The sequence below is a fragment of the Melospiza melodia genome, chromosome 1 (assembly GCF_035770615.1).
Source record: "Melospiza melodia melodia isolate bMelMel2 chromosome 1, bMelMel2.pri, whole genome shotgun sequence".
NCBI lineage: Eukaryota > Metazoa > Chordata > Aves > Passeriformes > Passerellidae > Melospiza > Melospiza melodia.
The window spans coordinates 97,970,322-97,995,056 of record NC_086194.1 but is presented as its reverse complement, the minus strand read 5'-3'; the positions used below and the strand labels follow the sequence as shown (position 1 = coordinate 97,995,056).

Genomic DNA, 24,735 nt, shown 5'->3' with positions numbered 1-24,735 from the left:
AGAGAACAGAACAGGAAGAACAGAAGCCACTCCTGGTTTTAGTTTAGTTTGCCCAAAAGCAACAGAACTGGATGTAGCCAGAACCATGTCTGAGAGAGGTATTTTTGAAAGGTAGGACCTTTGCCTTCGAAAGCCCTGGTGGTGTTTTAAATTTACTTTCAACTAAAATTGATCTAAGTTCTAGGAATGTGGGACCAAACCGTATTTCTACCTCTGCTTTCATTTTCATGCTGTGTCTTGAAACTCAAGTGCTAAAGTGGAATCCAATAAAAGTTGTTCCTGTGATATAGGCAGTGAAGCCCACACAGACTGCTGCATGGAGCTGATAGATATCCTGAGGGAAACATAAAAGTGGGGAGGGAAAGTGCTCTTTTCATAAGAATTTTTCTGTTCAATGTTCAGCTATAGTCTGTCTGGACTGAACCTGAAACATACCCAGCACAGACTCCAGTGGCTTGGTCTGTTTTAAAACTGAAAGACACCACAGAAATCTCTACCTCCATTCACATAAGAGAAGCAAAACAAATTTATTTTTTTAAACCATGTTCTGGTTTGGGCTGGGGTAGAGCCAATTTTCTTCACAGTAGCTGGTATGAGGCTGTGGTTTTAATTTTTGCTGGAAAACACATTGATAACACAGAGATGTTTCTGTCAGTGCTGAGCACGGCTTGCACAGCATCAAGGTCTTTTCTGTTTCTTGTAGGGCCTCACCAGCAGGGGCTGGGGGTGCAGGAAAAGTTGCGAGGGGGCACAGCCAGGACAGCTGACCCCAAGTGAACAAATGGATTTTCCATTCCATATGATGTCATGCTGACTTATGAAGCTGGGGGATAAGAAGGAAGGAGGGGATATTTGTAGTGATGGTATTTGCCTTCCAAAGTCAGCGTTGCTGCACATGATGTTGCTCTACTCTTCCAGAGATGGCTGAACACCTGCCTGCCCATGGGAAGTGGTCATTTCCTTGCTTTGCTTTGGTTGCATGTGCAGCTTTGGCTATTGCCATTACATTGGCTTTATATCAACCCACAAGCTCTCTCACTTCTACTTTCCTGATTCTCTTCCCAATCCCACTGGTGAGGGAGTGAGTGAGTGGCTGTGTGGAGACGAGTTTTCACCTGGGGTTAAACCATGACAACTCAATAGGGTGTAATACCTGTTCCATTTACTATATACAATAAAGTACATTGCATTGACTATACCCATCTGAGACCAATTAACACTACTTATGATGGTTGCCAATAATATTTTAGTGGTTTGTCATAATATTTTTGTTGAAGTGGAGCAAAGTAAAATCAATCTGAAAATAATCTGAAATATCTATAAGCATGCATATGACTTTTACCTAAGTCATGGCAATACTGATTGAAAATTTTGGCAAAAGCTAATTTTCCACTACTGAATTTTGCAAAGGTGGCACAACTGCTAGTAAAACTATCATGTAAAACCAGAAAGATAAGATTTTCTTAGCTATACATATTTAGTTCATAATGTTGAAATTATATTTGGCACAGCGAGGCAAAAAAAGGGGTGATGGAACACTATGTTCAAAATAATCGATTTCTGTTATTATTCAAATACTAAACATGTCATTAAATGCCATACACGTCTGTAAAAACTTCAGGTAAGACCATGAGAAAAAAAAATATTATTTTGTTAAATATTTTTGTAAACCCCCAGTGTTGTTTCTCGTGAAATATAAGTCAATTTGCCATGCAGCTTCAGCTTTTATTTGACAGCACGGTGGATAAATTTTCATCCTGTTGCCCTATGCTACATAAAACATTCAGTGACATTTTACAGAATGCTACTTGAAGAGCATGCCATTCTGCAACAAAAATACCTTTGATCAAGGAGTCAGTGACACATGACTTGTGTAAAAATTATTTGGTTTCAAGACAAACTTTATAACTCAAAATATACCATCTATATTCCCTGATTTCACGCATGTAAATACAAGTATTCCCTGAATTCATGAATATTTGTAAAAAGTATAGCACCACATAGTATAAAAGTTTTGCTTTTTCACCTAGAAAATAAATATTTTATGTTTACTAGGATAGGTCAAAGCACTTTTAGAGGCCTGTTTTTAAACAAGAACTTCACACATTTTCAGGAAATATATCCAAGACATTCATTCACCAGTGAGAAACAAAAGTACACGTCATCTTGACACCCAAATGTACTATTAACCCTTTTCTAATTAATTGGCCAAGTACCTAATAGCCTATTAGCAGAACTTAACATGTACCATGCCAAGCCTGATTAAAATAGAAGACGTAATCTCAGCTTCAGTAAAGCCCAGCTGACAACACTGATAGGATGAAACTGAAGGGTCATGATATTTTTTTAAAGGCAAGACATGATGAGAAAAGAGAATTTCAAGAACTGAGGACAGCTAATTGAAGAAGACAGAGAGCAGGTGTTAAATTCTACTCAGAATCATTTTAAAATTGAATCAATAAACAAGCAAATATACACATGACAAACATAGCAGAGGAATTCCTTGCCAACTAACATTGATTTCCTTTTTAGAAGATGGCAAAATGTCATTTTCCTACATTGACTAAATTTCACAGTCAATCACAAAATCAGTATATGTTGAGAAGTCAGTATTCTCCAAGCCTGAATGTCACAGCTACTTTGTCTACTTTAATATATAATATCAACTAAACTTCACTTGGAATCTGTTGCAGATGCTTAGTCTCTCTTCTCAACTATATGATTACAAAGTGACCAAAGCTGTCACCTCAGCCTGGAAATGATTATCTCCTCATAAGCATTTTCCTTTTGACATGCCTTAGGTTTGGTCGTTTAGATTTAAGGCTTAAGCATTAAAAAGTTGAAGCATTTTTTTTTTTTTTCCAAATAACAGAGCAGTGGAGTGGAAAAAGCAGGAGACAGGCTCTGCGATTAGATGATAGTGTGAATTCACTCCATAAAAAGGTATTTTGATAATAAATAAGCAAAACCAAAAAGTCCTTCAATGACTGTTTACAGTTGAGTTTATCTCACACATAAAAATTTCAAAATAGATGTGCTGAGGAAAGAAATAGTGGATCTTACAGGACAGTGCAACGTGGAAGCCCAAGTCAAGCAGATGTCCCTAGAAGTACCGAATTTGTTATTTAGGAATAAATCTTATGAGACATTCTCACAGGATGATGGATAACTCAAAGTTATACTGTCTTTACAGTGATTCAGAGCCACCCAGCTGGGAACCTTTTGTAGCATATGGAACACTTGTCTTCTTCTGCAATCAGTTTATTTGCCCCTCCCTAATATTTTTGAACACCATTTTATTTTTTTGGTTTTTTTTCCTGAGATTAGATTGTAACATCTGAGCAAGACACGTACTTTTGTGCTTGGTTTCGGCTTCTGTTTAGTGTTACAATTTTTCTGAAACCTTGTTGTGAAATGCAAATAAAAATTCTTTCATTACAAACATGTGAAGGAGCCCTGTGAGTTGAAGAATACAACATGAAGCTGGTCCAGCCTTTGGTATTAAGCTACAGCTTGCAGAGTCCCTCATGGCAGCACTAATCTCAGGTGTTAAATTGCAGCGTGGCTGAGGTCAGGAGTCATTCAGACATGCAACAGTAGCTCAGGGAAAAGCACAAGGCTGGCCCAAACAGTGAGCAAATGTTATTGTTAAGCAAATGTTATCTCTTAAAAATCTTGCCCATAAATTATCATTTGTAAAACTACTACTGGAGAATTAAAATTTTGCTACAAAACATTAGCTACCTACCAGCAACAACAGCCCCAGCAGCCCCAGCAAAAAACATTTCTGAGATAGCTTCAGATTTGCATAATTTACCTTATTATTTATTAAAAGAATTTAATATTTATTGTTTAATAAGGTATTAAAATATCAGGAAAAGTTGAATCAGTTGCAACTAATGCTTAAAAGAGATTTTTATCTTACATTAGTTCTTTGCAAGTTCTAATTATTCTATATTTTCATTTATTTGAAGTTTCCAGAACATTATTTTTAATTTAATAAGCATTTAATAAGAGATATTCAGTTGACAGACAGACCTACTTGGATTTTCCAGTGTCTCAATAAGAGCACTGAAGAACACTATACAATCATTAGATAAGAGGGAAGGTTCTTGCACACATGATTGCTCTAAAGACAGGAAATAGGATCTCTTCTGTAAATTGCATATTACACAAGGAGAGAAAGCCACAGTGACTTCCTGCTTATGCTGGGCCACTTGTTGATCAGTGATCAATGTCTTTTTATAAAGAGTGTGATTATCAGCCCACCAAATCTACTCATGATATTGAATTGTTCAAAAATGAAAAGAGGAAGGGATGACATTAAAGACCTTGCAACACTCAGTAGCCAGGCAATACAAAGACAGAGGAAATTCATTATACATAACATAAAGTCTTAACTTCACACACATGATGGTGATCTCTGATCTGACTATTGCCTTTTATGATATTGGTGTTAGGGCAGGCATACTTTTGTGCATTCCATGCTTACTAGCGGTTAAAAAGCAAAGTCATTCTTAGAAATCGTTATGAAAATACTAAAGATCAAAGCAAAGATTATCATCTACTATGAAGCATGAAATATTATAAGAATTTTAAACCACGGTATACTTGCATCTTGAATCTTGATTCTATCTCAAGATGAATAGAGAAGAATTGGAGAAATTTTAGGGGAGGAAAAGATTAATGATCAAAAGTCTGGGAGGGCTTTATCACCGATTGCCCCAGTTAAGCAGGACTAACTCAGTCTGGACAGAGACAGCTAAGGGACAATGTGCTAGAGATTTATGCATGTCACAGTGATAATAAATAGAGATCAACTGCACTCCCTCTTTCTCTCCCAAGAGAACTGGTAAATATTGATTGAAGACAGTATGGAAAGATTAAAAAAAAAAAAAGTTAGGTCTCATGGAAGCACGCAATTAAACTACAATATTTCTAGGCACAGATTCCAAAAATTTATGTTTTTTGTAGGAAAAGTTTGACAGGTTCATATGAGATGGTTAGAATTTGTGGTAAGCATCAAACACACTTGGTGGTTTCTTATATTGTGCTTTAGGTGCCAGTTTTTGGCTGCTGGTGGAGTGAAGATAACTTTGATCAGGCTACAGTCAGATGATGTATGGCATTTTTATAGTCTCAGCTTTAAAAACAGAAATCTGTCACTATGCATTTGTGTACACTCTTTTTAAGGATTTGATGAAAATAATGTTATTACTAGTAATACATTCCTCAGGAAACATATCAGCTCATAATTGAAACATACAACCTGCGCAATAATGCAAAACAAGCTCAGTGCTGTGGGTAAAACTCAGTCTATGCAGAAAAGGAAAAGCACTTTGCAAAACTGTCAAACCCTGGGCTGCAATGACGTGCATCAATCAGAGGAGCAGTGGCTGGAATACGATTCAGCTATTCAGTGGCAGTTCTGGCCCTCCCCATCCTCACAGTTATGAAAACCCATTCAAGGTCTTTTGTGTAACAACCCTTTATAGACAAGGGCAACCAACAAGCAAAGAGTGAGGATGTGAGCCATGCTCACCAGCCACTTCAGTGAGCTGCATTTGAAACATTACTACTATGTGGCACTTGGATGAAAGATGTTAAATCTGCTTTATTCACTTTGTTCAGGATAGTGGCTTGTCAAATTCTATCCCTTATCTGACAGGATTAAAGTTTTACCTGTCTTTACAGAAGATAGCTTGAGTATTTTTCTTGCAGCAACAAGAAAGAGATATTGAACAAATGCCAAAATTTTCTCCCTTTTGCCTCATACAATTAAAATTTCAATCAAGTACAAAATGTTAAAGTAAAATCAGAAAGAGTTATGACATTTTCCAAACTTCTGACATATGTGACATTAACAAAGCAATTCTTCTTTATCACTGGAAGAAATATAGCTGTGAGAGTTACCTGACCAGGCTTTGAATTTTCACAGACGACTACATCATAATCTCTGGCAAGCTCGGGAGGATTGTCATTGACATCCAGGATTCTAACACCAACTGGAACGTGGCTCACTAGCTCAGGGTTGTCTGCAAAACACATAGGATGGTATTAAGTCTTTTAAAATACTCAATATTGCATGTAATCCTCAATTTGAAAGTGGTTTATTAAAACAATAACTAAATGAAAATTTGATGCATCTACAGAAATTTAGGTAACAACATAATAAAGCATGTTTGTTGCGCTTCATTAACTGTTTTGAAAAAATAGCAATTAAAATGAGTGGGAAGTACGGCATGAGTCAAGTCACTTAAATCAAATACAAGCTACTCTGGAAATGAAGTGGGAGGAGGCTGTTGGACTTATACTGTTGCACTTTATGGTGAAAAATAATCAATTTCTTGGTAATTAATGTTAAACTGTCCTCATAGTATTGAATTAAATCTAATGCAAAAAATATGAAAGCATTTTTCTTTTTCACAGTTCCTTAAAGGGTTTAGAAAGTAAAATGCAAATATAATAAAAAAACACATAGGCATATATAAACTTTCCCTAAAATTGAGTTCTGGTTTCTCACAAGTTGCTATGTCATTTCACACAGTAGTTAGTAAGTGTGGCTTTAGCAGAAGAAAAGAAAGTTCAGCAGAAGTGAGTCTGGTTTTTGCACAAAGAAAACAATATGTAAGTACCAATGCCCAAGGCTATGATCTGTACTTTAATGGCAGCTCTCCCTCAGAAAGATTACACCGTCAAAAAAGCACAATAAGTAGAATCCTTTCAATAAGAATACACATTCCATGAGAAAATGGAAAAACCCCATAATTTCTTTCAGTCCATAACACCCTTGTTCTTACTTCCAAGTACTAAGGTAATTTTATTTTGTTGAAAGAATTATGTATTTAAACTTTTTATGATTACCTAATACATGCCTTCTGGAGTCTGTACAAGTATCAATCAATTAGATGACAAAATTTATCTTGCATTCACCAACTAAATGAAATTATCAGTAGAAAACTGTAAAGTCAATCTTTCAAATGGAATAAAATGGAAGAATGAGGTATTCTTGATTGACATTTTAAAAGTTCATGTGTGTGCTCATGAGGAGAAAAAAGAAAAATAAAAGAGAGAGAAAAATTAGTAGTCAAAGCTTCATTCATGGTGAAACTTCATTCACCATGGTTATTTTGATCATAATTAATCCCTACCACGTTTCTGTTAAAAATGGTCATTTAGAAAATGCCTTATATTTGTCACACATTTAATGATCTCTGCTCAGAATTCTGGAAAGCATTGACTTGACACACACTTGGCTTTAAAACCACCAGTGATGTAGGCTCCCAGTGAAGAAATATTTGAGAATGTTGAAGTTTTTAGAAAAATGAAGAGATCTCTCTTTTTCTTTCGTCACATGGGATACTAGGCCAAGGAACTAGGTCTTAGAAGTTCCCTCAGATTTTTCATATTCTCTTTTTAACTAATATGTGCATATTCACACAATGACGTTAATACTTTTGAAACCTCATAGAAAGGAGATAAAAAAAGTCAACAGAAGACTTTACTAACAGAGGAATGCTATTCCCAATTACCCTTAGCATTAGAAGTTAGAAGAATATGCTCAGAAGACATGTATAGGCTGGCAAATGCCAATATATTGCTGAAATTTTCCGTTACTCTTTTTTCCAGCTTTACCCCGAATCTATAATTATCTTTGTAAGAGGTGAACTAAGAGACAAACTGGACTATCTCCACTGTTTTTATGCAAGAATGAGGCTCCCTATTGCCATATAAAAAACACCTTTAGTAGAAAACTTTGAGGAAAGTTTAAATGCTGGGGATATATAAGTGAGGGAAGAATTACACTTGGCTGTCCACTAAGTATCTGGGAGAAGGGGATATTTATCTATCTTTGCTGTTTTTTCTGAAGGAAGCAATCTTCTCTCCAGGAGAACATTCACAGTATGAGTAGTTATACAAAAAGATGTTTGTTCCTTTCTTGAAGGTAGGTCAAAAGACTGTGCAGAACAGCACAGGCAGTACAGATTTAACATTACTTACTGCTCACTTAAATTTAGCTTGCAACTCATTTAGGCAGTGCCCTCTGTTAATGTAATCAGACAATGAAAATTAAAAAATCCTGTAATTACAATTACAGAATATGATATCTATGGCCCAAAGAAACTTTGGTTTTGAGACTTAGTTGGGGAGGTTCTTGAACATAATTTGTAAGGTATATGAACTAGAAAGTGGTATACATGAAGGAAGACCACAATACACACAACGAGACAAGATTCATAAACTATAATGAAAAATTTGAACATTTTAATACTACAGAAAATCTGTAAGAGTTTTAGCAAGAAGGCAACAGAAGTTGTGATTATCAGATAATTGTAGGATTACTGAAAAATCTTAGTTGAAAGGGATTTCTGGAAGTCACTGGTCCAGTTTCCAGCTCAAAGCAGGGCCATCTTCAAAGGTATGAGGGGGCAAAAAACATTCAAGAGGATGCAGAAAAAATCAGAGAGGGCACAGAGTAGTGGGTACCATAGATAAAGGACTGCTCTGTAAGCCTGGCATATAGTTACCGGGGAAGAAAAAAATCAAACTTTTTAGTCCAGTGCATGACAAAAAGAGTTAAATACTTTTGTTTCAGTACAGTGCTGCAGACCTCTTTGCCCTGCCTTGAATGTGTCCTCTCGTATGCCTGTCACCACTACTCAGAGCAATCTTATTCAGTCAGTTAGATTTGCAGTAGTTTTGGAGAGATATTTTATGGAGATTCAGAAAGTTTACTTTTATTTCTTTTGCAGCTGTTTTACAGTACGAAGAATTTATAAATACCTCATCAGTTCAAAAGAGCTCTTTACGCACAAGGTAATATTAGTAACTCCCTGGAAGCCAGTACCTCATGGAATCACTGACATTTGCAGGCAAATTTCCATACTGACAGGATACTCACTATAAAATGCTAATGGCACAGTATTAACACCACTTACCAAAACAGTCTTGAACAGTGTGCATGCCTAAATTTGCATGCAAGGTGACAGAACAATTTATAATAGGGGGAGAGAATGAGAAGGAATTGAAGGAAATAATTTTTTTTTTTTCTCTTTCTTTTTTTAAGTTTTGATTTTGGGAATCAAAATATATTCCAGTCTTTTTCAAGAATACAATTCACCTGCAATCTCCAAACCAATCTAATAACTGGCACTTTTAATAGTACATTTTTCTTAATAAGACAAATTTCTTGCAGTAGCATGGCAGATTTCCAGTTTTAAGATAATCATTGCTGACATACATTTCAGGCCTGTGCATCACAAAATATTCTGTGTCCTATTAGCATTTGCCTCAAGAATATATTTTTCGAAATGAATGCTCTCTGTTTTAAGGGGCAACTGAAGCAGAAACACTGCTCTGATTCACCTATGCTAGGGACTTATTTTCTTATGCTCGAGACTTTTCCCAGAATAAACAGTTCTTCTTCCAGAATACTAAACATCTGTAAAGTAAATAAATTTCATTATCCAGATCCTCGTATTCCGATCATCCATTGGCAAGTCCACTCTAAATATACAGAAGACCCAACTGAGAGTCAATGTGAAGCCTTGAATCTTCTCTTCTATTAGTTTCTGTGGGCAAACTTTTAAATCCCTATTTAGGAAGAAAGATTTTTAATATAGTTACTGATGACTGAGAGTTTCTTTTCACACTAACAAAATTTCAATAGACTTCATAAAAAAATATTTTACCTGAATGACTTTCAGAATGTAAGTCCTGACATCAACAAACTTTTGATTTGTTTGTTACTTGCTTTTTGATATAAGCCCATTTGACATCTTTTTAAGACATTACAATGCAAACCAATACTTAGGAAATTCAGCTAGCTCTCTATACCATTACTTCTTAAAGAGAAGTACAAAAGACTCATCACATTCCTCTAATAAAGATTAGTTTAAACACATTAGAAGAATAAACATAGATCTAGGAAGGATAAAATATACTACCCAAAAAAAAAACTTAAGTGATGGAAGAATGTCCAGCATGCAAGTGGGAGTGGCAATATCAATAAAATACTGGGTTTAATTCAGGATGATGTATATGAGATAAATTAAATATTCTGGCAAGGAGAAAATTATGCAGAATCTAAGAATAAGTTTAATGTTCCAGTCTTCATTTTAAGGAAGTGGGTACTTCTAAATAGTTACCTGAAGATGGATAGCAAATGCTTTTATTTTTTTCTTGTATCAAAATTTAACTTTTTACTAATAAATATAAAGTTGAAGGCACTGCTCACTTCTCTTCTATCACCGCAGTAGTGATAGCAGCAGCAACTACAGAAGCAATAGTGATAATCATAGCACTGCAGTAGATCAAAAACATTTAGACTTTTCAAGCTGGAAAACCTCTATTGCTGTAATTCAAGACAAATTCTCAGACGATGTTGGTGTTGACTGCCTGATTAGAACAGGGCACCACAAAACATACTGGTACTGTGGCCAGAAATGTCCCTTTTGACATTTCTGTCACAAAGCTTCAAAGGGAAGTAAATGCCATATGATTCCAAACTCTATCCTTTCTCTAGAGCCTCACCTTGGTAGCTAAGAAGAGCCATGCCCTATCCCACTTTCAGATGATAATGTAGGAATATCTTCATTGTTGCTTTTCCCAAACAAACAGGAGAAGAAACTCTAGCATGCCTAGAAGCCAATGACTAAGCCAATATAAACAGGGAATAAGCATTGAAATTGGAATTAGAAGCAAAATTCCTTGAGCAGGCTAGAGAACTAACTGCCTTTCAACAACTGTTAGATTTTAAAATAGCTTTTTGGTGGGCTTTCTGTATTGCATTGGTAAGCACATTAAAAAAAAAAAAACAGCAGAGGCTGCTAAATCCACATGATTTTTGAAAACGTCCAGAAATTGATATTCCACCACTTCTCTGGTCAGCTTGTTCCAGTGCCTGGCCAGTCTATCAATGAAGAAATTTTTCCTAGTATCAAGATGGAATCTTCCCTGGTACAACTTAAAACCATTTCCGGTTGTCCTCTCACTTGTTACTTGGTAGAAGAAGCCAAGGCCCACCTCGCTGGAACCTCCTCTCAGGCAGTGGTAGGGAGCAATAGCATTTTCCCCAAGGCTCCTCTTCTCCTGGCTAAATGGTTGGATTCAATGATCCTAGAAGTCTTTTCCACCCTTAATGGTTTTATGATACTGTAAGTTCACATTGCTGTGATGCATTAGTAGGCAGCTTGCCAAGCCTGAAAGTAAACTGTGCATCATTGCTAAGTTTGGACTGGGTACCAGTGCTGTGTCCAGCTCTCATCAGTAAAAATGTAGCAGATATCCAGGTCATTGTCACTACACCATGACCAATACAGTCTCAAAACCCCACAGTTTTGTTTTTAAAATCTACTTCAATCTCTTTTAGATTTAGGGAAATTCTTTTGTGGCAGATTGTATTTTCTGGAAAAAAATGTTACCAATATCAAAACTCGTTCTGAACCTAAACTAGATGGCAGAATGCAAGTGAGGTCAAAGATAAAGAATGAATGTGATTTTTTTTCCTTGGTGAAGTCAGGGTTTATGGTAACAATTTTATTTCTGTTTCTGTATTGTACCTATTGGGATAATCATATATATATAAAAAACCAATGCAAAACACAGTATTTCCCTCTAATGATACTAAAAAAAAAAATAAAATAGTGAATTTCATTCTTTAAGTCCATTCTCTATTGCTACAAAAAATTACTAGTTTTGAAAAAACACCAAATAACTGAGACCTAGATAAAAATCACTATGAGGATGTTTTATATTTATTGTAAGAAAAAATTCAGTTCAAAGAAAAACTGAGGAAGGAATCTTGCAACATACTCACTGGTATAAAAAAATCATCCTGCTGTCCATCAGATACAAATGGCTAGGAGTTTATAAAACTGCCACAGCATTTTGTTCTGATTTAGATGATTTCTTGAAGATATTGTAAAGAAAACATTTTCTAAAAACTTCTTATTTGAGACAAGCTATTAGAGTCATTCTTGGTTATGTGGAAAATTAAAAATGAGAAAATAAATTGACATAAATTCTTGTTCTCTTATTTTTAGTGTGTGTGCCAGGAAGGTATTCCTCCAAAGACTTATTTCCTTCAGGCAATGCATATGTTTCTTTCATGTGTTTCGAAATAAACCAAAATCATTGTGTATTTCTGTCTTTTGATTTCACTTTTTGTAAAATAAATCAGCTTGCCTCATAATGCTATTAACAGAAATACTATTTATACTTTATGTCTCCCCTCCAGCTTCAGTGATCCTTCTCCATATGACAGCCTCATGCAGTGCTATCAGGAGTAATATATTTTAATACCCTACCCAAATCTTGGTAATTTCTTTTCTGCAAATATAAAATGTGAAAAAGAACTGTCAAATTCTTCCCATAACCTTGTGTTTAATGATGATAATATGGGTAGCAATATCCCTGTGATTCCTAATAATAGATATAACCACACCTCACCATAAGGATACACTTTATCTGTTTATTTGTTGCAATTATAGGAATTCCATTATTCAGCAACTTAAGGGGGCTTATATTTCACTGCTGCATATTATTAGTTGTCTCTGTGGATTCGTTTTTCCTCTGAATTATGTAATTGTATGTTTCTGTAATTGTTTTTACCAAGACTTATTAAAAAACTACTTATGTTACAATTAGAAAGGACACTTTAATCTTATTTACTCTAGGTCTTTTTAAATGAATGTTCCAAACTTTTATTCTGGTGAGTTACCCTAACTTTTCACATATTTAAATTCTGAGAAGGGTTTGTTGGCACTCTATTTAAATATGTCTAAAAGTTATTTCTTTGAGTAGTTTTTTGCAATTACTTTTTCCTGATATCCCTTCCATAGCACATAGGGTATTGCATAGTTTGCCATTAAATACTGCCCTAACTCAACCCCCTGGCATTTCTTCCTGTGAAGCTCATAGTGAATACCCATGGCAAAGTAAATACAAAGACAAATATATTTGTTTGGTTGGGGTGGTTTTTTTTCCAATATCTGATTTTTTTAACACCTTGGAGATTTGTGGGATTTTTTTTCTGTAAAATTGATTGCATAATGATGTCTCTTCAGTATTTTGATTTCTAATCCATTACAGTGTCAAAGCTCTGTATATACAGGTTTCTTTAACATGGCAATTTTTTTGCTGACTCTTGATTGGATTTCATCAAGTTTGGGGATCTGACAAAACCTGGCATGAAACACCATTATTTCAGTTCTCTTCTATGCAACCTCTCCACAGCTTTACAAATTAGGAATTCTTTATTGTCCCTTCAATCACAAGTTTTTGCACCCATTGTATTCAAGTTGGTCCTTTAAGCAAATAGTGGAAAATGGTCTGATTTTCCATTTTCAGCCACTGCAGAGGATTTTGGAGACAATCAGGAGCACCACAACTGGATCCCCAAACTGCTAATTATCTAATAAATCCAGAAATCCATTCTACACACTGATATAATAACCAGTTGCATAAGAGAAATATGTGACAACTTCCTAGTTAAAAGGTACCTTTAAAATATTTAAAATATAAGCACTTATCTTGCTTTTTAAAAAAATCACATTTCTAATTAGAAGCACAGTTATTATACATCTAAATGTCAGTATTTTATGAACTGTGATAACCTTTTGATGTTAACATCACCTGAAAAGAAGCTGGTTTTCTCCATTTTCTTCTTTTATTTTCTTCTCCACATTTAAAACACAGTTCCCAGTACCAAAAAATCAAAGAATCATTGATTTTGAAGGTGCCTCCATACATCTGCAAGTCCAACTCCTTTGCTCAAAGCTGGATCTAGAGTGTACATTGCTCTGGCCATGTCATGTTGGGTTCTGAGTGTCTCCAAGACAGAGAATCCACAACCTCTCAATGTGACCTGTTCCAACTTTCAATCAATCTCACAGTAAAACCATTTTTCTTCTTTGGTTTAAATGGAATTTTCTGTGCTTCAATTTATTCAAATTGCCTCCTGTCATTTTACTGTATACTACTCAGATGAGTCTTTCCTGATGTTGATCATCTTTAGTCACCTCTAAGACTCCCCCTAACAGTTACTTAAGCTTATTGATAAGCTCCTTCTGAGCCTTCACATCTCCAGGCTGAACAATCCAAGCTTTTTCAGCCTCTCCTCATATGACAGATATTCCAGCCTTCATGATTCTGCACTGGACTTAGTCTTTTTGGTATTGAGGAGCCCAGATCTGGGAGATTCCCCGTGTGGCCTCACCAGGGCTGTATGGAGGGGAAGGATCACCCCTCTCAACCTGCTGACATCCAGTGTTTTCTCACCCAGTGCAGAATGGCATTGGCCTCCATTGCCACAAGATCTCATCACTGGCTCACACCCAGCTTTCATCCACCAGGATCTCCACCATAACCTTCTTTCAAAAGCTGCTCATCTGCCACTTGGCTGTGCATGGGAACTGGTGCATAGGATTATTCCTCTCTAAGTGCTCAACTTTGCATTTCCTATTATTAAATCTCTCTTCAAGATTTAATTTCCCTCTCATCAATCTCTCTTCATTTCCTGTTCAGCCATTTCTCTAGCCTATTGAGATCTTTCTGGTTGTCAACACAACAGTCTGATGTACAAGCCTTTATTCCAGTTTCGTGTCATTTTCAAAGACTGAGAGTGGTTGGAAAAGCACTCTATTCCACATATCACATCAGTAATGAAGAGGCTGTTATATCCTGCATAAGCCACCAGGAATAATTCTTGGTGATTGGACCCCACCTGCTATCTGGGCTGCTGGTTGAAGCCCTTTGAACCTGCCATTTCAGACAGTTTTCCATCCACTTCACACTTCAGTTATCTAGCTCATTCTTCTATGTGTCTTGTTCTTACATGAATTTCTCTCAATCTTCCTTAATTCTTACCAGCTAGGGAGGTAATTTTGGAATTTGAATCACTTTGTATCATTGAGTGCTATCATTATAATGAATTCTAATTGACAGATTCTGTTAGTCCTTGAAATAGCTCAGCCTTAAGTTTTTCTACTTCCAAGGGACAGACTGTATTCTTGGTATTACTATGCTATGACTGTATTTCTTTCCTCTAAATCAGTCTTTCTTGTGTTATAAAACATTGTGCATTTGCTCTGTACTTTTCTATTCTCATTACTCTTGTCAAAGACTTGTTTAAAATTCTTTACTAGAATCAATCAAATTATATCTTCTTCCTCTTTCAAATAGACTTTTCTAATTTTTTTCAAAGAATTCTAAGAAGTCAATTAAATGGTAATCACCCTATATGAATCTGTATTTTAAAGTATTAGTACTACTCTTAGTATGACTTCTCCTTCTGCCTGTCTTAGATTTAGACTTTAGATCCTTCAACATAAACTATAGTACTACTTTATCATCTTATTTCCTAATACTACAAAGAAATTTCAGGAAGCACTCCTATTGAGACAATCAAAGCAAATGCTTCTGGACACAAAAAAATGCTGCTGTTTAAGAACAATGCATGTTAAAGAAAGAAAAGGATTGCCCATTCATTTTTATAATAATGATGTGATTTAAGAAATAAGAGCACAAACAGACAAAAGCCTGTGGATTATTACATCAGCATTACTCCTGCAGAGCAAAGTGGTTGGACTTCCTCAGATTTCAGAGGACACTTGACCAATGCAGACAGTATGTATCACATACAGAGAGGAAAAGTGAAAGTAAATATCTTATGAAAGGTTGAGAAAGAATGAGGTTGAAGCATGAAGACATCACACAATTGTGAATTGGGGGTAGAAATATAATCTTGATTCTAAATTTCATTTTTGTAAAATAAGCCCGGTTACAAATAGCGGCCAAAAGGATGATAGGTGGAAACTGAATTCTATCAGTGATATGTAGCACAAAGTGAAGAGAGGAAAACACTTCAAGAAACTAACTACAATCAACACTTTATACCCACAGAGCACCTCTTGTTTTTGAAGGAATGCAATCTTTATGGGCCTTGGAGGTTCTGCTGTGTTCTTGACCAAGCAAATGATGTCAGAAGCTGCAAATGCCTTCTGCTGTGTCAGATAAATTTGAGGAGTACCAGCCCCACAGTTAAATAACACTTTTGTCATAGCTATAGACTGATATTTCAGCTTTAGTCTTAGTTTTGCAATACCTTGTGCTTGAGCTTAAAAGCAAAAACCATAAGACCAGATATGGGATAGGTAGCACTTAAGGGAAGAGCTTTGGCCATACACAACATATGCCCCTTGCTCCATCATAAATTGATTATTAAGTTCACAATGGATTGGAAGAGAACAGTGTTGTAATTTCCAAATACGGCAAAAAACAAAATGTTTGAGGAAGCAGACACAAGGAAAGGCTGTCTGTCATTTAGGCTGCCTGTCAGTCTGTCTGTTATCCATCTCTTCCTCACTACTATATCTTCCTTTTTTCATAAATGAATTGTTTTTCCAACTGACTCTATAGATTTACTTATTTTTTCAACCCCAACTTTAACTGTAACAAAGGCAGAGCAAGGGACAAAAAATCAGATTTGTGTTTTCCTGTAAAAATTTGCACCTGAAACAGAGACTTCTAAGCAGAGCACCTAAAAAAACAAAAAAAAAGGCAAAGAAAAAGAAAAAAAAGTATAATTCTTATAATTTATTCCATTCTGTTTTAGTTTTAAACATAATCCTCCTTCTTCATACTATTCTCAGCATGATACATGTACCAGCACTCTTTTGATTATGTGAAACAAATAATGTGGAGAAAGCTATGTTTAAGTTTTATGCTATTGAGATTTTTTTCTGGAAAATTATATTTCAATGGTTTCCAAAAAAGGACTCATGAATACTCTTTTTTCAGCATCCCTGTGTAGCTTTTAAATTTTGGTTGTTTTTTTTTTTTTTTTTTTTTAATTAACAGTATGCTCCTGGTTATGATTAAGCTTTAATTATATTTTATTTCATGCTGAATTCAGTTTTATGCTGAACTGAAATGGCATTCTATATATGTCAAGACTGTCAAGCACACAGGAGTGTTAGTGTTTGCTTTTTCAAGGAGCTAATCATAAAATTCTAGATCCTATTACTTACTGTAGGGAAGTACTTAGCTCAAAATGTCAATTTATTTGTGAATGTAGGTACAATAATAGGAAACAATTCGTTGTCTTTATGCAATAAATTCATGCTGTTTATTTTGTAGCATGTGCTAGTGCTGTAGTGGCAGAACAGATTACATTTTAACCAAGAGTTGAAACAGATGAAAGCAGACCGGGCTAAATAATGTCAGTGGAACCTATTAGAGGTAAAACCTGTGTTTTATCATTAATAAAACAAAACAAAAAAAAAAAAAAAAACCAAACAAACAAAAAAAAGAAAACGAATATACATAAAAGTATTTCACAGTTTTGATCAAAATCACTGCCACTGAAAGATGGTATCATGAACAGTGCTTAGGAGGATTGATCTATCTATCCAGAATGGGACTTTTTTTTTCTTCATTTGCCTGTTGAGTTTTTAAAATTTAAAACTTTGACCATGGAAAAATGAAGACCCTGCAATAAAAAAGCTAAACTGAAAAGTTCTTTACACTCTCCTTGCCTCAAGAAGAAATATTTGTCTCATACTCCTCAGCCAAATGGGTTTTGATCATTGCAGGGCTTATCTGAAGCAATGGAGATTCACCAAAGTTAGAAGACTTTCAAATGCACAGGTAAGTATTTATTATATCTTGGTAATTTGCCCATTAAAATGCCAGAAACATAATCAGAAACTACTAGGCATCTGTGAAATATAAATTAACATGGGCGTACAATTGGCATGCAATTCGCTAAAATAGTCGATAGTAGATACAAGAAGGAAAGACAGTACTAAATAGTGTTAAATTCAGACAGTACTAAAGTGTGTTAAATTCTCAGACAGTACTAAATAGTGTTAACTTCTAAGACATACAAATTGTGAAACACAAATGGCACAAGCTGTTGATTTTAGGAGATTGAATGCTTAGAAATGTTGCTGGGTAAGTTGGCAGCCTTCTGTCCCATGCAGAGAAATCTGGCAAATTTACACAGGTGGACTCACATAGGCATGTGATTTTGTTTAATTGTTCTGTGGAGTTAGAGTATTCACAAACACAGAAAACTCTTCTTTATCTGGACTAGCTAAAAACCCACTGATGTTCAAAAGAACATAACATATTAATGTAGTCTTTCTCAAAATATGAGAGTGATTATTTTCCTTTCTAATTTTTATTTTTCATACCATGTGCCAAATAAATTATTTACCTATCTCAGAAGCAGCCACTGTGATGTTGTACCAAGGTGTCTCCTCTCTGTCAAAGATCTTGGCAGTCTTAATGGTTCCAGTACTAGCATCAATGGTGAAATACCTATCTTCTTCTGTGTTATGATCAATGAAATATCTATGAAGAAATATAACAATAAATATATATTCGTTGTAGTATATATAATCCAAAGTAACAGAAAGCTATATAAGAATATTACTTTCAAGCTTTTAAAATCACAGACATTTAAAAAATAACCTGAAAAAAATATAGTTTGGAGAAACCCAAAGTAATACTGTATTTAAGTTCTTTCCTAATCTTTTATTTCTTTTGATATATAACAATATTTCCACCGTGGGTGACTAAGATATAAATTGCTAACAGGTGGTATTTTACACAGCAGTATACAATCCTTCCAAAGGTAAAATACACATGTATTTTGACTAAAAATTGTGAAATGGAAAAGCAGAAAAGAAAGCAGAAACTAGGACATTATTATTTGGCTTATTTGCCTGTCACTGCAAAGCAGTGCCATCAGCCTTGGTTCCTGTTTCAAAGCATGCCTCTCTGACATTAACTCGATGACAAGGTGACACATAAGCCATTTGGAACATCACCATTACAGACAATCAGAAACATCCGGTTCCCAGAGCAGCCATTGACACTACCCTAGAAGAAAAACTAAAATTCCCTGCTTTGCTCCCTTGGCTTCGGGGCGCTTTGCCTAGCAAGGAAGCTAAAAGCCTTGAAGTGGGTAATGGAAGGAGAGGGAAAGAACACAAAAGAAAAGATTGACAAGACTTTTCTCAAAGCTGGAATTATTTACAATGGCTTTTAACAAATGAAGCAATTACTCAACTCTTCCAAGCCTTCTTGACTAAGTCCAGAAAAAATAATTTAGGAAAGGAAAAATATTATTTTATATACCATAACTACTTTTTCTGCTAATTTTTCATTCCTCTTTTCATTTTGTGAAATTCCATATATATCTAATTCATGGAAGGCATATAAAGGTCAAAATGATTTCTTTGTCCCATCCAATTGCTCTTATTTTTTCATTACCACAATGTAATTCCTAGCTAATAAAAAGAGTGGCACACATAAAATTTGCCAAGCATAAAACAATTAAAAATAAGTTTTATTTCTCTCACAATGTACTTATTTATACTAGTAGTGTAAACAAAAAGCAAGAAAACAAACAAGTATTTAATTGAATGATATGTTAAAGGTGGAAGTGATGTGAAAAAATAAAAGAAAGAAAGAACTTAGAAGGGAAAGCAGAAATCTGAGTCACCTTAACTGGTCAAAGGATTGGAGACTCAGTGGAAAAGCCAGATAGGATTTGGTGACTTAGGGTAGATCTTCCTTACTGGAAAGAACCCAAACCCACCTCTCCTACCTACAAGAAGTATTTACATCTGCCTCACAGTATGCTAACTTGCCTTTTGGAACTCCAGATTTTCTTGCCATGCCTCAAGTATTTTCAGCAGCTGAAGAACCATAGTTCAGTCACTGAAAATCAAAGCATACAAACCTAGGATAGAATATATTTCTTTTCACCTGTTCTCCATCTTTCCTTTCAACATCATGAAGAGCGAAAGCCCTGCTGAATGACTGTTGGAATTGTTGGAGAGACAGGAGACCTCAGTTCCTACCCATTTTACATTTTTCTGGAGCCAGGATTGTCCTTGCTGTTTCCCATAAGCTAAGTCAGAAACTATTTTGCAGTTCATTATTACCAACATTTGAGAATAACTCATTCCAAAATATACCAGAAGTACCCAATAATGACACTTTGGATGTGCAAGATGGCAACTCAAGTTGCTTCGAGCAAGTGGACTAAGAAGATCTTGATTATGTAGGTGATGGAGCAATCTTCAAGAGTTTAAGTCAGGAAAATTTTTTCAAAGGACATTATTCACTGTATCGCTAATTGAATGGAAAAAACCAAAAAACAAAACAGTGATGATGCCGGAAAAAGATAAAAAAGTTAATGAATTTACACACAGCCGTCATTGCAGACACACTTCTGAAAGTTGCTATGGTTCTCCATGCTTGCTAAACTCAGGAGAGGAATTAAAAGAAAACTCCTGATGAACTTTCATCAGTCACTGATCATGAAATATTGGATGGTGCAGACATCCAAAGAAATTTATTTTGCTTTGAGGAATATTGGAATCCTCTGAGGATACATCTCAAAAAAGAACTGAAATGGACCACACAATTATCCTCTTGGCATTATTTTATGTGGCCCCATTTGTACAAGCTATAATCACCTCTTTAAGACTGTGCCAGTCTCAGTGGAGAAGTTGTATCTCCCATGTCCACAGATAACACTGCCTTTAACTATTTATAAAAAACTTGGAGACAGAGTGGTATCAACCTCTAAAAATCCACAAAGCTGCCATATTTGCTACAGAATCATGTAGACATCTGAACTTTGTCAAGAAGATACATGTTTAAGGTGGAGAAATGCCCCCATGCCTTACACCTTATGCTTGGAAGCCTAGGAAAACTGGACTAGGAAAAATAGTTGGAATGTTTTGGTCATACTACTTTTAACACAGAAATAATGGATGTTTGGTTGTGTTGGTCAATATATATACACAGATACACAAGCATCTTGTACATGATGAACTAGAAGGTTAAAAGAGAAAGTGTGGGAACCATAACTGTCCTTCAGTTTTCTTGGAGACCTTTTACTGGTAGAGATTACAAGTTATGCAAATATAAAATTTAATTGTTTATCTCCTAGTATAGCTTTGTTTTTCTTGACTCTAGGAGTCTCCTGAGAACAACAAGGATTTGCTGAAAAAAAAAGATCAAATTATTTGCTGAAAAAAAGAAATCAAATATTCTTTCCTGACCTGTTCTTATGGAATATGTACTGAAAATTCAATATGTACTGCAAATCAAAATCTTATAATGCAAGAGTCTTGTCCTGCAAACATTAATTACTCTGGACACATTTTGCTTATTATCAACATCAGGCAGTGACTACAGTGACTATTCTGTTAGTCATTACTGTCATTAACCCCACAGGGCCATAAAAATAAGGCTATGTATTTTTTGTAGACTGTAGCTCAAAAATAGACAGAATTTCATATTGGGCTTCAATGAGAAAAAAACCTAAATCTATATGAATGTCCAGCTGTTATTGTGTGTATAAGACTTATGACAAAATGTTACCTCTTCCTCTGAGCAAAGTACAGAAATAAAAGAAAAATATCCGTCCCAAAAATGAAGCTTGTGTAGAAAAGCTGATGCTTGATTTTTCTGATAAATTGTGATCATCTAACAATTCATTTTCATAGACATTTTGTAAAATATGGTATTTTTTTTCTTTTTTTTTAATATGAACATCTTTTTCCTAAATCAGTTATTTAAGTGTGTTCCACAGAAACTCAAATCTCCATTTAAAGAATTTAAGATTGAATTAATAACTTCAATTGTATTTTCTGTGTCATTAATGAGAACAAAATAATCCTGTAGTAATTCATTGTACTAACACTCATACTTCCAATTTTGCTAGAATAATGAAATTTTTTACAAAATTTTCCACAGTAGCACTTCCCTTTCATGTTCTAACTTTTACATACAGTTTGAAATATTCACAGATTAACAATTCTTTTCTTCATCAATTAATAAGGAGATGGTACTTTCTTAGGTTTTCCCATTATTAAAATATTCATCTCTTCTCCACTACTCCGGATTCTTCCTTAAAACTGTTTTGTGCATCACATCTATAGTAGCTTTTTCCACTTTTGTTCCCCAACTTTCATTAACATGTCAGTAAAACAAGATACAGAAGATATTCCCACACATAGTAGAAAACCTAGGAATGCTAGTTTTGCTTCCAGCTGCTTTAAAAATATTTTGTACAAGAACTCCCTTGGTAGAGCAAATAATTTTTGTCCTGTAAGAGGACATTTAGAACAAGTTTCAATGCTTTATACTTTTACAAAGTGATGAACAATTTAGATCTTTATAAATATCAGTCACTCATTTATCTACATGTTGAGAATAAAGACCAGATATAACCATAAATAGAGCACATCCTTGAGCCAAGGATTCTTTACTTAAGCTTCTGAATTTACTTCATCTGATTAAAAAATTATTTTCATCTGGATCATAGTGGGAACAGACAGTCATTCCCTTCCGCTCCTACCCCTCCCTCCACATCTACTGATCTGCTTTTCGATGCTTTTTCTATACCCAAAAAGATATAGTGCAAGTTTTGAATTTCAAGGAGTGATTTCAAGAGAGATTTTTCACCTTAAGTCAGTTGATGGCTTCTGCTCACTTAGAATGCATTAATTCAAAAAATTAATTTAAAATATCAATTTTAGATATTTATTTACAGACATTTGCTCATGACAATGCCACATCATAGCATTCTTATAACCACTGCACATTAGATCTGCACATCAGAGCTGCATGGCACATGTTAATAAAGAGACAATAACAAGACATGCCTAGATAAACAGCTCTTCATAAACTATTTACATACAAACCAGCAACAGAAACCAATCTAAAATAAACTTCATTAAAAAGAATCATGAATATATAAAACTTAAAGTTTTATATACAGTCACGCTATCTGAAGACAATCTGAAAAAAAATTAAATACCAAAACTGAATCCTGCTAACACTGGGAAATGCAACATATGCCATGTTTTTATTAGGCAATCTCAGTGAATGGAAGAGCATTCCCAGCTCCATCCATATCCTTCTGACCAAAGCAAGCCACTGGCTCTTCTGGCTTCGTTCCTCACCTCCTGCCTTTTAGTGAAGCAGTGAGTCAGTGATGACAGATATTCCCCCCTTTTTGCGGAAAACTAAAAACATTTGCGTCAGTTAGGGTGTAAAGAGAAATATATATGAATGATGACCCTTTGGCAGAAGGTCACTATGGAACATACAATTCTGCTTTCAGTACTCAACCTGTCAGACCCCAATAATGCAAAGACTGTTTAAAATGGAGAAGAATTTCAAGGGTCCTAAAATAATTTAGAAATATTAATGATCTCCAAACCATTTAGGAGGGCTTCTGAAGCTAAAAGGCATAAGCATTTTCAGAATCTCTCTACATAAATGATTGTCTTAGTATTAACACCAGTCTATCACTGGACAGACAACTGGCATAGGCTGTTACTGTTCTGGTATGGCTCTCTCTAGTTACCGTGTTTTAAGGATGAGCCTTGAGTTTGAACTTTTAAAATAGCTTTGAGATTTTAAGTTGCTTCTTTCTTTTTTTTAATCAAATCTTTAAATTATCTTTTAATTATGTTATTTTTCACTTATTACCCTATTTCTCAACTGCAAGAATGAACTCTGTTACATATTTCTACCTTGGCTGTGAATCTCATATTAATAATCAACTTCCAAAGACAAATTTCAGCCAGATGTGAATTCAAGGAGCACAGTACTTCCTTGGACTTTTGAGACATAAGCAAATAGCCAGTTCTTAAATAACAAGAGGAGGTGCTTACAAAGAATTACTAAAAGAAAGTCCATGGGAATGGAACAGAACCTTGTCCAACCAATTATATCTTTAAAGACTTATCAGTTAAAAGTCAAATGCCATTGTAAGGAAACCTGTTCAGTTAAAGATTTAAGCAAGAAACTTTACCCAAAAGAGATAAAGTACAGAAATTTTTATTTCATTTTATAAAATATCTTAGAAAAGGAAGAGTAAGCAACTGCATAGAGTGAGAAAAAGAGGTATACCATGACAAAGACTGAGAGAACCAACCAGATGACACTCTCTGTGTTTGACCAGCTGGTGAACAACAAGAAATGGCCCATGCTGGGACATAACTTGAGTGTGTGCCTTTTATCTTCTCTGTGCCTCCTGACAGCAGCACTCATGAGCCTGGGAACCAGCAGCAAAGCCTTGAAGCCAAATGAGGTGGTGGGGAGACATTCTGCTGCCATGGCTGTCTTGCACTACGGTACATCCATTCCAGGGCCAATTTATTTCCCCATAGCTCAAACAAATTCAGCCAGGAGAGAAAAGCAATTGTGAAGTATGAGTCAGAAGTCATGCCAATCAGCAGGTAACCAATTTTCTCCCTGCAGCATGTCTGGTACATTAAGGAGACATTCGATGTTCCAGAGCTTCTTGGCAGAAGCCTGCTACTGAGAGCTACAGACTTCAACTGTGCTTTCCAGGTGTGAAAATTGAATACATTTGAAGATAGCTTGGAGAAGGTATCCCCTCTGTTTACTCTTCCTTTGCTTTCTTTTCAAACAGACATAGCATAACTTTGAGAAAGACACTGTTCCTCTCACAGCATTTAAAGGAAGCTGATTCAATGTGCTGTTCCTGCTGAGTTCTCTCTGGTGCTGCCTGCCAGCTGACATCCACCAGCTGATCAGCAGTACCTTGTTGTTTCCATGCAGGACTCATGGCTCACCTCTCATGCTGAAAGCTCAGCCACAGTGGCAGTGTTCCATGTCCTGGTCCTAGAGACGTGAGTTGCAGGATCCCAGGGGAAACGGGAATTCACAGCA

At 35.4% G+C, this 24,735-nt stretch overlaps 1 protein-coding gene across 7 annotated transcripts in view; it reads right to left on the bottom strand.

The window, feature by feature from the left end:
• CDH18 (cadherin 18) overlaps positions 1–24,735 on the bottom strand; it is a 495,634-nt gene that overhangs the window by 16,557 nt on the left and 454,342 nt on the right. For all 7 annotated transcript variants that reach the window (XM_063162451.1, XM_063162508.1, XM_063162461.1 and 4 more), the window contains 2 exons: positions 18,221–18,357; positions 5,914–6,035 (listed from right to left, as the gene is read on the bottom strand). In XM_063162451.1, the coding sequence (XP_063018521.1) occupies positions 5,914–6,035; positions 18,221–18,357 (259 nt within the window). The remainder of the gene's footprint in view (positions 1–5,913; positions 6,036–18,220; positions 18,358–24,735) is intronic.